General features: G+C 43.1%; 1 protein-coding gene across 2 annotated transcripts; it reads right to left on the bottom strand.

Moving 5' to 3' along the window:
* Positions 1-1,019: 1,019 nt before the first annotated feature.
* On the bottom strand, positions 1,020-14,820 carry HNRNPD (heterogeneous nuclear ribonucleoprotein D). Of its 2 annotated transcripts, none has more exons than XM_053404294.1 (8): positions 14,491-14,820; positions 8,982-9,150; positions 8,696-8,857; positions 7,154-7,285; positions 5,852-5,951; positions 4,949-5,098; positions 2,579-2,676; positions 1,020-1,350 (listed from the first exon to the last, which is right to left on the bottom strand). In XM_053404294.1, exons 1-7 carry the CDS (start codon positions 14,649-14,651, stop codon positions 2,609-2,611), a joined length of 942 nt encoding a protein of 313 aa, XP_053260269.1. In that variant the 5' UTR covers positions 14,652-14,820; the 3' UTR covers positions 1,020-1,350; positions 2,579-2,608. The 2 variants fall into 2 exon arrangements, with proteins under 2 accessions (XP_053260269.1, XP_053260271.1); XM_053404296.1 differs by lacking the exon at positions 1,020-1,350 and adding an exon at positions 2,177-2,265.
* Positions 14,821-16,055: the final 1,235 nt, after the last annotated feature.

Genomic DNA, 16,055 nt, shown 5'->3' with positions numbered 1-16,055 from the left:
AAAAAAGCACCTCCTTAGAGGCATGAGAACATGTTGAGACGAACGGATTGTGCAATACAAGCCATGGCAGAAGCAATTCATTCTGCAATCTCTTATTCAGAGTACTTACCCAATTGCCAGTTATAACAATCAGCACAAAATTAATGAAATGCTTAAAATTGCCGTCTTTCTTGATTCAACTGCTTATAGAAATGTTTTGTTTCCAATAGATATTGATGTGACAGTGATAAACAAAATATAGATATCCGTGTACCATCTGGCCAATGTTTGTTGAGTGATATTAGAAGTCACACTTTGTTGGGCAGGTGCTGTTGTAAAGGCTGGAAAATATAAATGTGACATGGACCCTACTGTACTGTCTGAAGTTTTGGTTGTTTTTTAAAAAAAATGTATTTCTAGAGTTCAGGAACAGAAAACTTGTGCTGGCTCCTAACCCACAGCCAGTAGGTAGTGTCAATTCAGAACCGCTAGATCAACAACACTGGAATTATCCTGCCTTTTGGATGACTGACTCAAGCACGATACAAATACGAACTGCCAAGAGTGGTGCAAGGAGATTGTCACTGCCAAACTCCTCGAGCATAAAGTCTCTTAACAAATGATCAACACAGCCACTTAGTGTTTTGGGGTCCATATGTTAACGGGGCAACATTTTTGTAATCTGAAAACCACTGTAAGCCATTTAATACAGTGATCAGATTTCTAGCTTCCAAGGCAGTGGAGCAGAATTTGTGCAAGCCTTAGCGATGCTCCGCAAAGGTGAGAAAGCAAGATGGATGTTAGATCCTGTCTATCCATTAAATCCCTCTTATCTACTACTAATACAATCCAAATAATAAAAAAATCTGGAATTGTTTGCTATGGAAATGTGTTGCTGTGTTATTAGTTGCCCGCCACTGGTGAAGTACAGCCACAGTTGTCCTCTCAGAATTTTTACTAAATGGATGCATAAGCAGCTTAATACCTTCAAAGAACTCTCAAGAGCCTCCCTGTTCCCAAGAGGGAAAAAGCGAGTGCAATTTATACAAAAAGATTTATTAAAAAACCAGTAAGACACTACTACGTCATGACACTGTCACACTGGGCTTTAAACACAAGACTTTTGTTCTACAATACTGGGGAACAAAATGGGCGTGGGCATAAATCAAATTGATCCTTAAGCGTAGCAAAAAAAAAAAAAAGACGGTGAAAGCAATTCTGTTGTAATGAGAACGCAATCAAACTTCAGAGGGACCAACATCTTACTTCCAATTCAGGGACTTGATACAAAAATTTTAGTTTGAACTGCTATTAGCAGGCAGCCTGAGCCGCCTCAAAATGAATCTTCAAATGAGAATACTGCTTGTCCACCTAGAGAGAAAGAAAGAGGGGTCAGTTTGTGAAGGCCACAAGTTCTAGCCAAAGTTACAGAAAGTGTTTAGATACCCCTATGTCCCACTATGTAAATATTGTATCAACATTAATCAAATATGCTTTTTTTTATTTTAAAGCTGAACAGGAGAGTCCATGAGCTGGAAATCCACATGTGCACCACTGTTTGGAAAACGGTCTTTCCACATCTCTGAAATTACTCAAGAAATACTTGTTTATTCACGAAATGCCGTAAAGGATCTCCCCAAAACCCTTTAATGCTCAACCACCACTGAGTAGCGGTAGTAGCTTAGCAAGTGGCTATTTTTGGCCCAAACACTTCTGTTAAAGACTTATAATTGCCAGCTAAAACAGCACTACTTGTCCATTAAGAGAAATACAACAAGGAGAAAGGGTTATTAAAATAGGTATACTATAAATAGGTGCGTGTAATATATATATATATAATATTGAGAAGTTAGAGGAGTTGACACAACAGGACTTCAGCTCAAGAACATCTTGCAATTACTGCTACAACGTCTATAAAAATGGGAAAAGCAAGCATTAAAATAGATTAATAAAATATAAAATTAAAGACTGGAAAATCCAGAGACAAGCTGTATCCTTAGAAGAACAAACAGTTAAAATTATTCAGTAAAGCTGACGTATTTAACCATTACTGGGCCTGTAAAAAATGCATTAAAAATTACATTACAAGTAGTTTTACAAGCAAAGAAATAAGTGAAGGCAAAGCTTGAAGTATCCATTTTATTATAATGCTGATACAGGATGTTGGAAGAGACCATACCAAACGGCAGCATTCGAGAGCGTGAGCATCTCGTACCCTGTCCGCATTGAGCGGGCCTGTGAGAATCGGGAAGTCAGCGCGACACAGGGCCTGCAAGGAAGTTCCCGCTGGCGGGTACAAACAAGGTATAATATCAGAGTTAGTAGGCAATACTGTTTTCGCTGCAATTCCTTAATTTGTACCCATTAGCAGTACTTTACCTGTTAACTTTACTGACTTGTTAATTTACAGGGCAAAAGGCAAAAGCTTAAGAGCGCCTGGGTTACTTATCTTCAAAGGCATTACGTTACATTACGGTAAGCACTTCTGGGTGCTGCGAAATTTTAAAACATCAATCATTACAGTATCTTACGCAATGTACTCAAAAACAGCTACTATTAAGTATAAAGTTACGGCGCAGCTTACAAATGAGGGACGTACCTGTCTGGGGCGGGCTGCCAATGGAATAATTTAGTATGGTTTGTAGCTATTTTGATGACCTCCTCGCCGAGATATCTTCCCATAGCCACTCTGCTGATCTAAAGAAGAGAAAAGGCAATTTAAGGCTCACGGAAGTTAAAGAGGCCACTGAGCTTTAAGGCCATCTACTTATTTTGTAACTTTATTTATTTTATTTATTTATTTAATTTTGTAAAAGGCTCTTCACACAGTCTATTTATTTTGTAGAGGGCTCTTCACACAGTGCTAGCACCACACATAGGACAGCGGAGCCCTGTTTTATGCCTGATTATTCCAAGATAAATGGGGACAAACCACTACTTTTACAGAAGCAGGCCATGCAAACTTCACCAGCCCAACAAGGTGATTCATTAAAGACTTCTATAATAATAATAAATTTTTATTTGTACCCCGCCCTCCCCGGCCAGAGCCAGGCTCAGGGCAGCTAACATCATAAAACTAACACAGTATATAAAGAACCTAAGAACACAAAAACAGGTAATCAATTACTGTATTTTTCACTCTATAAGACGCACCAGACCACAAGACGCGCCTAGTTTTTGGAGGTGGAAAACAAGAAAAAAAATATTCTGAATCTCAGAAGCCAGAACAGCAAGAGGGATCGCTACGCAGTGAAAGCAGCAATCCTTCTTGCTCTTCTGGCTTCTGGGATAGCTGCGCAGCCGGCATTCACTCCATAAGACGCACACACATTTCCCCTTACTTTTTAGGAGGGAAAAAGTGAGTCTTATAGAGCAAAAAATACAGTAATTAAAATACATCTTAAAATTAGTTCAGAGCAAATTAAAATCTGGACAGATGGCAGTCCACGGGTAAAATTGAGAGTGGTTAATATTCTCCAGGGTCGACTGTTACCACTGGTCTTATAAAAGACCTGTGAGCGGGCTAGGAAGCCTCTTGAATGCTTGTTCTTATACAAAAAGAAAAGAATCAGACTGAACCCCCGACCAAAGACCTGGCAGAACAGCTCCGTCTTGCAGGCCCTGCGGAAAGATGTCAAATCCCGCAGGGCCCAGGTCTCTTGTGAGAGAGCGTTCCACCAGGCCGAGGCCACGGCCAAAAAGGCCCTGGCTCTGGTCAAGGCCAGTCTAATCTCCCTGGGGACTGGGATCTTCAGGGTGTTATTATTTGCAGACCTTAAGGTCCTCTGCGGGGCATACCAGGAGAGGCTGTCATGTAGGTACAAGGGTCCTGGGCCGTATAGGGTTTTAAAGGTTAAAACCAGCACCTTAAACCTGTTCCTGTACTCCACCGGGAGACAGTACAGCTCATATAGCACTGGATGAATGTGCTCCCGCGGAGCTAAGATCTCCAAAATAAAAGCAGGCAGTGTCAGGTTAAAAGGTGGTACTCCAACAAATCTCCTCTCAGAAGGTGGTAGCAATAATGAGGGACGTTCGAGTCTCACCAGCAGTTTTGAAGGATGGAAAGCAAACAACTTCAAGTTAATGACCAAAAGTTTCCTTAAGAATATGACCTCTTTTGTAATTAGACTAATCTGCAACCTCATGGGGCTCTAAAAGCATTATAAATTATTATTATTATTATTATTATTATTATTATTATTATTATTTGTATACCACCCTTCATTCGCAGATCTCAGGGCAGTTCATAACGTAAAATAATAATCCCTCCCTACAATACATTTAAAAGGGCATCGGATATCAATCAGCCAAATCAGTATGAATTTAAGTGCAGACCAACAAGTCCAGCCTTGGTGCCATCATGGAAAGCCTATTTAAAACAAAAACAATACCACTTCTTGATTACTAGGTACTGGGCACAAGTCACTATATACCTGATTAATAACCGTATCACCGAAAGTCATCTAAAAGATCATAGCTTTCTGCCAGGATCACTGAGAATGTGTGTGAAGAACAATGTCTACTACCCTCCAAGTTTAAAGTTTTGTTTGAGAAGGCGCACTAGCTTTCGGCTTGAGCCTGCCTTTTTCTCCTCCAGGCTCTCTCGTGCCTCCGGTGTTCCTCGGCTGTTTTAGGTGAATGCCCAAAGAGCAACACAGGAACAAAACGAGGGAGGGGAAAAACAAATGAACTGCAGAAGGGCTGCAGTGCAGACGTATCCCGAGGACAGCTCCCAAAAGAGCACTCCCAAAACGCAAGTGCAATGTTCCGTTAGCAAAATGGTCCGCCTTTCAAATTAGCAGATTTCCTCTGCTAAAAACAGAAGCCTAGCATTTTCCATTAAAGTGCTTCTCAGCTGTGCCTTTCGGACACTAGAAAGAAAGTACCCTGGATTCTGATTTGGTAGCCACCACCCGAATCAACAGCATTTGCTGGTATGCAAAATATAAAGCCTCTCTACACTTACTGCTATAATCTCCGTATCCGTAATAGTTGTTGTAGCCAGTGTAGTCATAACCTCCGTAGCCACCATACCCTTGGTTGTTGTATCCACCGTAGTTGCCATACCCCTGGTTCCAATAATTACTGTATCCGGGGTTCCAGCTTTGACTGGGGCCTGCAACAGAAGTAAGAGATGGTCACTGGGGGAAGGGGGGGGGAATAGCCTAAAATGAACAGTCCTAAACTCTACAAGGCAGCTGGGCTACTCCATCCCTTCTGCTGAGACCCTAGCTGCTTTGGGGCCTTTCTCAGTTGTCAGGCTACTGGAACAGTTTCCAACTAAGCTGATCACTGTAGGAACTGCACTGTAAGAACTGGTGCCTGAACTTGCTTCTCTCCTTCTTTCTTCCTCATGGCTTAAGTGCTACTCTTACTACTGATCTTTGTAAGCTGCTCTGGAAGCCTTTTTGGCAAGGTTAAAGTCTTTGAAATAAAAGTGCTATTATGCACACTTAATTGGAAGGAATTCCACTGAAATCAGTGAACTGAATTTCCAAGTAAATTATTTTAATTTTTAGTAGACTGGGTGTTATGTATGGTTCAGCGACAGCTACATTGTGCCAAACACCAAGCTATGTTAGTTAGCTTTCCACTAGGTTGAAGTATACCTTTATTCCGTGAGCAACCACTCAGGTTCCTTGTAATCCTGAATTCTTGAAACTGACTGTCAGTTAATATAAAAAGATTCAATGCCTTCACCAAGAAGGGAAGCTAGGGCCAGGAGCTGTAGATCAGGTTGGCACACTGAGTTCACAGAGATGTTTGGTGAATTTTTAAAACAGAAAGCTGAGAAACATGCACTTGAGAGAACAGATCTTCGAGCAGGTACTGGAATTAAGTATCAGTGCCAGTTAAATAAAAATTTTACCTCCACCTCGGCCACGAGCTCTTCCAGCAAATCCCCCTCGTGTTCCCCACTGCTGCTGCTGCTGATACTGTTCTTTTGACATCGCTACTTTTATTTCACACTGAAAGAATGGTAAGTAATAGTTATTTCTGCAAAGTGCAAGTGAGCAGCTCTTTCAGGTTCAATGCCCATTTACTTTAACACTACAAAATTAATCAAAAATAGCAATGCAATTTAAGGAATGAGTTGGCACCTCCAGTTAAACAAAACTTACAGCAGGTAAAAACTGCAGCTATATTATAGTTGTGCTAAATCTTCATTTTCACAAAACCACTAGTAAGAATTGAGCTTTGAAGAGGTATAGAGGCACCGCTCAACATTCAGGAGCTTTAATCTTTTTAACCAGGAAAATGTTTGCTGGTAAGCGACAACTAGCTTCCGTTTTGGAAACTATGTCATTTTAGTGGGAAGTTACAAGCTCCAAATAAGCCTATCTACCAGTCACTGGCAAAAGAGGGATTGCTCTTTAAGAAGAGGTAAATACCGTTTCCAAAGGTAGTTATGAACTCCCCAGCATAAACTGAAGTTTAAATGCTTGCAACGTTACACTGAATGGCGTAATCCAGAGATAGGGAACCTCTGGCTCGAGGGCCTAATTGCTCACAATTTGGCTTGTGAGGCCATTTTCACAATACCATGCCCCACCTGTGTGGGACAGGGAAAGACGCAGCTATAAAGGAGCAATAAAAGGTAAAGGGGCCCCTGACCGTTAGGTCCAGTCGCAGACGATGCTGGGGTTACAGCGCTCATCTCGCTTTATTGGCCGAGGGAGCCAGCATACAGCTTCCAGGTCATGTGGCCAGCATGACTCAGCTGCTTCTGGCAAACCAGAGAAGTGCACGGAAACGCTGTTTACCTTCCCGCCGGAGCGGTACCTATTTGACGTGCTTTCGAACTACTAGGTCGGCAGGAGCTGGGACCGAGCAACGGGAACTCACCCCGTCGCGGGGATTCAAACTGCCGACCTTCTGATCGGCAAGCCCTAGGCTCTATGGTTTAGACCACAGCGCCACCCGCATCCCATATAAGTACTTTTTCAAAACAGAAGAGTTGTAAATCTTTCTAACAGCTGTGTGTGTGTGTGTGTTTGTGCATGCATGCTTTTAAACAAACGTTTCACCCCTAACATCCACCAGTGACTCCTCCCTTTGTATTTTCTTGTCTACTCTTCTGTCTTGATAAGAACTGGCTGTTACTGACCAAGCAAAACCAGGATTCTCTTTCTAAAGAGGAGGTGCTTTGGAATCATAGCTTGAGACATACTTTACTGAGACCAACGTTGTGGTATTTTTTCTCCATAATTTTCTTCACTGGATCTTCTTCTTTGAAAGTAATGAAGCAAAAACCACGACGCTTGTTTGTTTTGTTGTCCATGGGAAGTTCTATCGATTCCACCTGATCAAGAGATACACAGATGACACAAAAGTATGTATTTTGAACAGCTCGTAGCTAAGAGCACACAAAGAGCGTTGTTTCAAAGTTCATATTAAATAAAAACAATAGAGGATGGAAGTAGTCAGGATGCAAGTAGTCAGCTGAAATTCAAACATGACCATCAATGATTGTATGAACTGTAAATTAGAAACCAAACTATAGTCTGAACTGAAGTGCAAGGAAGCCATTATTTACAGCCGTTTTCCTGCTCCAGACCCAAGTCTCTGGGCAAAATGGCCTTCAGAGTGTATGACTATGATTTGTCCATTCACACATCACACTAAGTCACAGTAAGCTTCCTTGCTCGTGGTTTGCTGCCATGTTTGAAATAAGCCTCTGCATCCAGTAAAGTGCCCAGAGGTAACCCTGCCCCACCATGAATTACTAAATTACTGAAAGAAAACTATGCTAATTGCAGAAGCATTAAATTGTTCAGAGCCAATTTAACCATTACAGAAAAATGCCTGCAGTATAACATACTTCAGTAGAATTCTGAATACATATCAAATCTCAGGCTCTCAAAAGAAACTGGCCTACAACTGCAAAATTTCAACCAGTTTGTCTTAAGTATATTACTACTCTAATATTTAATTTGAACTTTTATTGGCTGAGTCAATTAGGCTATGGTTTGTTCTGAAACAGTAATAAACAGTGCACTCCACATCCTGCTGAACTCAGGGCAAGCCTCCCATTGATTTCAGTGAAGCTGGCAGTACTCTACTGCTCTGGAAACAAATTAGCCCCAGTACAACTGTAACATCCAGAACATCACAACACAGCTTTTAAACTGATTTGTAGGGGGAAGACAATAGGAGCCAATAAGCACCTGCTTTAGGATAGTTCTTAGGGATGAACTATATGTCCTCAAACTGAGGCCAGGATAGAAACTGGTAGTAAGAATGTGGAGAAAACAAAGCACCAAAAAGTATAGCAGCATAGCAAAAATTACATGCAAACAAGAGATTAAAAGTACCACGAAGGGACAGCTTTCTTATTGGGTAGCTGAACCTTTTCTCAGAGCTGCCTCTGTAAGGAATACCAAGCAGAGATCTCCTAGGTGCACCCACTGTCATGAGTTTCATTATTCCCAACGGTTGCATTTGAACAGGGGGGTCAAACTAGCCCTACAGCGATGCCCTCCCCCCCCAAAAAGTCCCCCCCCCATTTTTGTCAGTAAACTGTTTTCCAAAAAATATTTTGGGGGAAGTCGTGAATAAGTAGGAGTGGTATCTAACAGTGTCTATTTCCCTTCCCCACTGCTATACATACCCTAAAGTTGCTCAGGAGATTCTATCAGCCACTCTGAGCAGTTCTGGAGGTAGGGGAATTACCAAACTAACTCAATATAAACAGACAGGGCAGGTGGCTTACCTCGCCAAAACCTCCAAAGTATTCCCTTATTTTTTCCTCGGGCGTATCTGGAGATAGCCCACCAACAAAAATCTTTTTAACTGGCTCTTTTGTTTTCATTGCTTTTGCTCTTTTGGGATCAATCACTTTTCCATTCAGCTTGTGTTCTTTCTGATCCATGACCTGTAAAAAAATAAAACATAAAAAACATGGCATCTTAAACTATATTTCCATGGATACTCAGCAAGAACTAGCAAAGACCTTTTCTGAATTCCTGCAACAATGACAAAGCGTCTTGAACACATACCTTGTCTACGCTCTCAGCTTCCTTGAACAGCACAAAGCCAAAGCCTCTTGACCGCCCTGTAATTGGGTCTAACTTCAGGGTGCAGTCTACAACTTCACCAAATTTCGTGAAGTAATCCTTAAGATCCTTCTTTGTGGTATCCCAGCTGAGGCCACCGATAAACATTTTCCTGCAGAAGGAAACAAATGTTCAGACGTCCAGACTTTAGTGGGCTTTGCTAGAACAGTAAGCAGAGCAATATGAATAGCCATTAGATAACCCACCCAAAAACAATGCCTGTCGTTCTCTCCCGCCCCACACCCATAGACCTAGGTATCTGCCAAAACAAGCAGTCTGAGGGACAACTGGCAAGCCATCTGAAAAAGGGCTACACACCCCTTTTATAATGAATACACTACTGAAACAAATCAGAATTGCAACAAGAATGCTGTGGTAAAAGCAAAACCCTACACCCCTTTACCACCCCAGCATATCCCAAGGTAACACCCACCTCAGCAGCCCAACATACTTCTAACAGCTAGAACATTACTTAAACACATAGCGCTGCCATCTTGGCATGGAAGTAACCACATAAACTGGCTGGTGCTATTTAAATTCCACATCCAAAGCTGGCTGATTCTATTGTTCTGTTGTGAACGGTTTGGGTTTCTTACAGGCTAGTGCAAATACAAACCAGTTGCCTAAAATGCAGAACGTCAACAATAAAAGCTTTACACTAAGCATCAAGAATCCTAATGATGTGTTAGTTCCAGTTCTGCTAATTTGTGAGTGAATATACTTCAATGAACTGGATCAAGGCCCTTCTGCAACCCATTGGATTGCAGTGGATGCTCTTGCTTGAGGAAGGGAAAGGAGGGAGGAAAGTTTCACCAATTCCCTCTTAAGCCTCCAGAGCAACATTCAATGCTATTCCAGAGCTCCCTCTCTCTGGAACAGATCTCAGGGGAAGGGCGTGGGAACTGCAGAAAGGAAAGGAGGAATTAGTAAAGTTAACCCCAACCCTTCCACTAATGGGAAGCCTGAATCCAACCCCATGAATGTTTGTATGGTATAAAAGCAATGAAGTGCACAAACTAGTCAGGTTGATTATTGTAGCAGGCTCCAAGACCAAAAAAAAAGTATGACAGTCAAAGCTGCAGAAGTCCTATATGAACTAGTTTTGTGATTACAATGATTTTCACACAAGACAGCACTGCTATCAATGATGACAGACCTCTCCCAAATCAAGTATGTAACCCAGGAGCTACTTTTCCAAGCAAAGAGGTTGAGACATGTCCACCAATCCCCACAGAAAAGTGCTTGACAGAGTTAATGAACAGTGAATAATAGTTAAGTAAGCCAGAGCTTGGGGGAAGGGTTAGCCTAAATTGTTTTGAGATTAAAACAGGGAAAGGGGTGGAAACAGCCCACTGACCAACTCCCAGTGTTGTAACTGTACCGGAAAAAGGCACGTACTAACTTTGTTCAGGAGGCTGTCCCTTCACCACCTAGCATTCAGTCAGGGATTTCCTTATCTTAAGGCTGCACCTTATAACTGCAGCTGTGCCTGAAACACCATGTGATGCAATATGGGCTGCTGCTAGAAGTAACATCCCATCTTTGAGCTGCAACTTTCACATAAAAAGAACCACCCAGAAGGCTGAGCACTAATTAAGAGCAGTAAGAGAAATCCTGAAGCTATTTTCAAGATAAGCTCACGCAAAAATAAATAAATTTGAAGACAGGTATGTAAGTGAATGTGGAATACAAAGTTACCAGCCCCCCCCAAAAAAATCTCTTTTTAATGATTGTATTAAAAAAACTAACTTGGCATATGTTTGTTACAATCTTGCAAATAATTTGACAGAGGCTGCTAGTATACAACCTTTGTACTGCGCTCTTCATGCTCAGTAATTTGTGATACACTGAACTTCACCACTGAACTGTCAAGGTCTTCCCTGTCTTGTCACCTGCACATGGTTATTAAGAACATACCAAGTTTGGTTTGTTCTATGGTGCTCTGAGCACTCCAAGTGGAAGATACAACTCAAATGTACTATTTGAACAGCTGCCTTTACTGATAATATTGTGGTGCAGGCCTCCCTTCTTACTGAAGATATTGGTGCATTAGAGAACCACACTTGGAATGCAAACTCCTACAGGTTTTACTGTTACAGTTTCCATGCAAGAAGTCCAATAATTGTAATCTAGTAGACAACGGAATGCCTAATGCAGTGTTTCTCAAACTTGGGTGCCCAGCTTATACTGGACTACAACTCCCATCATTCCTAGTTAGCAGGACCAGTGGTCAGGGATGGTGAGTTGTAGTCCAACAACAGCTGGGGACCTAAGTTTGAGAAACACTAGTCTAATGAATAACACTGAGCATCTTTAAAAGTATTAAAATTTTCGGAGCTCCCTTTTGGAAGTTCTGACTGTTAACCCATTTCAGGTTTAGAGCATAAATGAGTTTCACAGATTCAGAGCACTTCAGTACAAAATGAAACTGCTATCCAGCTGCACATCTGCTATCCTTATCAAACAGAAAACAAGATTACTAGCATCTTGTAGACATTAGTACATTCTTTACTACTGTATTAGGCAAGGCCAGAAATGAAAAGATTTCACAAGTATAGGAATAAATTATTCCTGCTAATTAAGTCATGCCAAGACAGCATTTTAGGACCAAAGAAGGCAAGAGGCATAAATATGGGGTTACAATTATTTCCAAAGACCACGAGCAAAGCCCATTTTTTAAAAAACTACTCACATGTACAGATGCTCAAAAGTCAGCTACAGCCTGCTTTATATATTATGGCAGTAAAACAGCTACCCAGAAAGGAATTGGTTCAACCTATGTGAACACAGCTTTAACACAAGTGGTTAACCATGCAGCTCCACTCCCATCGCTCAGCTTGGGCACTGAGGTTCTCCTCAGAGGGTCTTCTGCTGGTTCCCTCACTACGAGAAGTAAAGTTACAGGGAACCAAGCAGAGGGCCTTCTCGGTAGTGGCCCCCTCCCTGTGGAATGCCCTCCCTTCAGATGTCAAGGTTAACAACTACCTGACTTTTAGAAGACATCTGAAGGCAGTCCTGTTTAGGGAAGTTTTTAAGGACTGACGTTTTTATTATGGTTTTAGATAGGTTGTAAGCCTTCCAGAGTGGCAGCATATAAATAATAAAATTATTATTATTAATTATTATTAAGGTTCTCAGTGGCACTCATTCAGTATTGTATAAACCAGGAACCATCATTTGCTTAGTTTCAAAGGCAAGAGTGCTCCACAGTTGAGGGACAGTCTATGCACTCTTCAACAGCCCAGGCTTAATGCTAATAGCAAATGCATGCTCATATTTGAACTTAGTATCATCACATAAAATAGCAGCAGAGACCATCATGCTGAGTCCCAGTGATTTAGGTCACTTATTATGCCTTAACTAGCACTATCTCAATAACATAGCCCAGCCAGGAGAGCTGCAGTATTTTTGAGCCCAACACTATGGAATAATTTCCCTAGGGAGGCAACCTGGCACCCAACTTGCTGTCTTTTCAGCATCTGGCTAAGGCTTTTCTTCTGTCCCAGGTTTAAAGATCTGGCTTTACAGTTGGTCACTTTAAAGTATGTATTTGGCAGCTGCTTAGTTCTGTGATATATATATATATATATATATATATATATATATATTGTTGTCTCTTAAGTTGTGGTTTTATTATGATGTTGTTGTTTTGCTATAGTTATCCAGAACTCAAAAAAGCTTGTCACATTTTTGTTACATTTTAGCTAGTCCTAATAAAAATATTGTCCAACTGCGGATTTTAGAGGTTTCTTCCCCCATATGTGGGAACATGGCTACCTTTTGCTTCTTATTTTACAAGCTAATAAATGGAACCCTTTAAAGTCATCCCCTGGTAAACCACATTACAAAACTCTAGGCTTGGAGGTACAAATGAATGAATGGCTATCACCAGAGCAAATTACTTATGTATATGCTACAAAAGGATACTGCTCAGCTATCCTGTTAACATTTTCTCCCATGCATTACATAAGACATGCAATATACATTAGTTGAGGGAACATAGTGTTATCCTTTCCACACTGTAAAAGTATCAGAGTAAGAAAGCTGCTTAGGTGACCAACCTAATCCACTGAAAGACAATGCAACCTTCGGCCAGATAGTGGATACCCTCATTATAAACAGTGGGGATGAGCTTTTCACCCAGGATTTCCACATATCTCTGCAGCCACTAACACAAGACACAGATAAAGACAATGCCATGGGGCCACCAAGTAAAAAGTAGGTTTCATGACCAGACAAAAGAGGGCTCAGTGGAAAGCTTCACATTCGTTTTGAGAGCTACAAGAATGTGTACCATCAAGCTCTTGCATGAGCTTATATGACTGTCTTTTGCACAATACACAACTGAAAATTTGCACAGAATGGGCTCCACTCGCGTCATTTCTAGCGAGGTAGCAGCGCAAGTCCATCTGCAGCGAAAACAATGAGCCTTGTGACTGTCTACTCTCAGCGATACAACTCTTTTGTTTTCATGCATCCCGGGCTAAAACAAAAAAAACAAAATGAGCAGGGCTCATTCATAAAGACTACAAGGCATCGTCTGCATTTGACAGCCACTTCTACACTGCAGTTTTAGTGCATGTTTATAGCGCCCAGACTATGCACACCGGAGCACCCACTTTCGCACCATGCAACCCCCTCTGCATTAGATGCATTTTGCTCCGCTGCAACCCGAGGGTGGCTTCCAACTCTTCTCCCTTACAAAGTCGGCAGGGCTGCCGAAGCAAACGGGGGCCATTCTTTCTTTATATATATATAAAAAAGAAGCCACGCGGGGTTCGCTAACGCAGACCCTACGGGCAAGGTCTCGAGGGCCATAAAACCAGAAACACACACGCACAACCCACCCCCACCCCCCGTATGCGAAGCAAAGTAAGGCGAAGAGATCGCTCTTGCAACAGGCAGCTGCTCCTCGGAAGTCGCCCGAGGCGCAGGAGCGCCGCTCCCCCGCTTAGACTTGGAAGCCATCAGATAAAAGCACCAGATCAGGAAGAATGGACAAAATTTAATGATTACTTAGTTAGATATGTTAAGTTAAATTAACTGAAAACAGTGAAGCGAAGAAGTCACTTAACAATGTTAATAAGAGTAATTTTTAATAAGGCTATGATTTATGTTTGCTTGTCTTATATGTTTGTTTCTTTATAATGTTGTAAAAACCAATATAAAAAATTGGGGGCGAGATGCGCGTCCACGACCCCCGTTTCCTTCCTCCCCGGGGGACTCGCACATCTCCATCCTAACACTACCCGGGGAGGGGGAGGGGAAGCGGGGGAGATGCGGAGCGAAGCACCACTGAGGGGGCAGCAGAACCAATTTTGGGGAGCGGAAAAGGTTTCCCTAGGAAATAACGCCGCCGGTTACGTTTCTCCCGACTCGGGAGTAAGCAGGCGGGTCAACGCGAGGCGGGATGAGGCCCACCGTCGTTCTCCTCCTCCACCCGCTCGCCTACCCTTCATCCTCCTCGTTCTTGCTCGCGTCGATTTTCGCTCCCTCCGATTCTCCTGTGCCGCCGCCGCCGCCTCCTCCGTTGCCCGAGGCCCCTTCAAGCTGCTCGGCCTGCTCCGAAGCCTCCGCGGCAGCGGCATCTCCGGCGAACGGCTGCTCCGACATGGTGTCTCGGCCGGCTGCTCTCGCAGGAAAAGGGAGAGAGGAGGGTCGCCGAAGGTTTAGGGGGGGAGGGAGAAGAAGGCGGGATCCTGCGAGGCGCGGGGAGGGGGTGGAGAGGAGTCAGTAGGGGCTGCGCTGCCCGAGCGCGACGAAAACCGCGACGGCGTCGGCAGCGGCGACGACGACGTGCCAAGCGCGGGCTGCTGGCGTTTCCCTCCTTTCTCGCACTTTAATGGCGCCGCCTCGATGGTTACCAACCTAAAATGGCCGACGGAAGGAATGCGGCGGCGCGGCCACGTGACCGACGCCCCAGTTTTCTTTCTCTCCTCCCTCCCTCCCTCACGCCGTGCGCGCGCATTCCCTCGCCTTGAGGTCGTTTATGCTGAGGAAACCATAGAGACGCGGGCGAACGGAGGAGCTAGAGCGGCCGTCGGTGGCGGCGTGGCGTCTTTTCTATTCCGCTAGTCTAGTCAGCCCCTTCGGTCGTGTTGTTTGTTGTTACTGCGTTTATTTATTATTCGTTACGACTACCTCAGCTTCCCTCATTTGATCCCAGGGCAGTTTAAAAAACAAAAAAAAACGCAGGTCCGCATCAGTTATAACAAGACATTACAAAACTGAAATAAAATAAAACTGAAATAAAATAAAATAAATTAATTAATTAAAACTGAAGGGCGGGGAGTGAATACAGTAATAAGGGAGCAGCAGACAATAGGAAGGCCGCCATCACAGGCCTCACAACACAAACCCCGGATGTAGGAGGTTTATTCCACAGAACTAAGAACTCGGAGCGCCACTCGGACTCCCTTTATTCCTGTCACAGAAGCGCCGCCATTCCGTGAAAGAGGAGGTCTCGGAGCCGGAGATCCCGCGAGGGTCTCAGCCAAAGGGAGCGGGTCTCTCCGGAACGCGGGAGGGAAGAAAGGGCCGCGCGACTCCCTCGCAGGAGGAGAGGGAAGGGCAGGAGGCGGTGGCGGCGGCTCAAGGGTGTCCTGGATTAGACCGGTGGCTGTTAAAGTAAAGGATTAAGACCGGAACTATTGTATTTGGACTGATTAAGAGGATTGGAGCAGGACCAAGGCATCACATCAACTCCTGATAATCAGAACACGGGAAGTCATCCAAAAATGTTTAATTCGGAACTGAATAATTGGCTCTTTTGATTGTGTTATGATTTGGTATTGTATTAACGTGGCCTGTTACTAATGAAAAATTAATTAAAAGTACTTTTTAAAAAAAGCTGTCCTGCATTGTGAACACGCCGGATCTTGCACTGCCTGCACGACCAGAACCGTTTGCTATTGCATTTATTGCGTTTGCAAATTTCCGCCCGCATTTAACAGGCGAACGATCCTGTGAACAATCCCACGCGCGTCCATAACACGTTCAGCGATGAGAAACGCTTTG

Source organism: Podarcis raffonei, chromosome 9 (assembly GCF_027172205.1).
Source record: "Podarcis raffonei isolate rPodRaf1 chromosome 9, rPodRaf1.pri, whole genome shotgun sequence".
Classification (NCBI taxonomy): domain Eukaryota; kingdom Metazoa; phylum Chordata; class Lepidosauria; order Squamata; family Lacertidae; genus Podarcis; species Podarcis raffonei.
The sequence above is the reverse complement of the archived record's forward strand: the minus strand, read 5'-3'. Positions and strand labels throughout refer to the sequence as shown.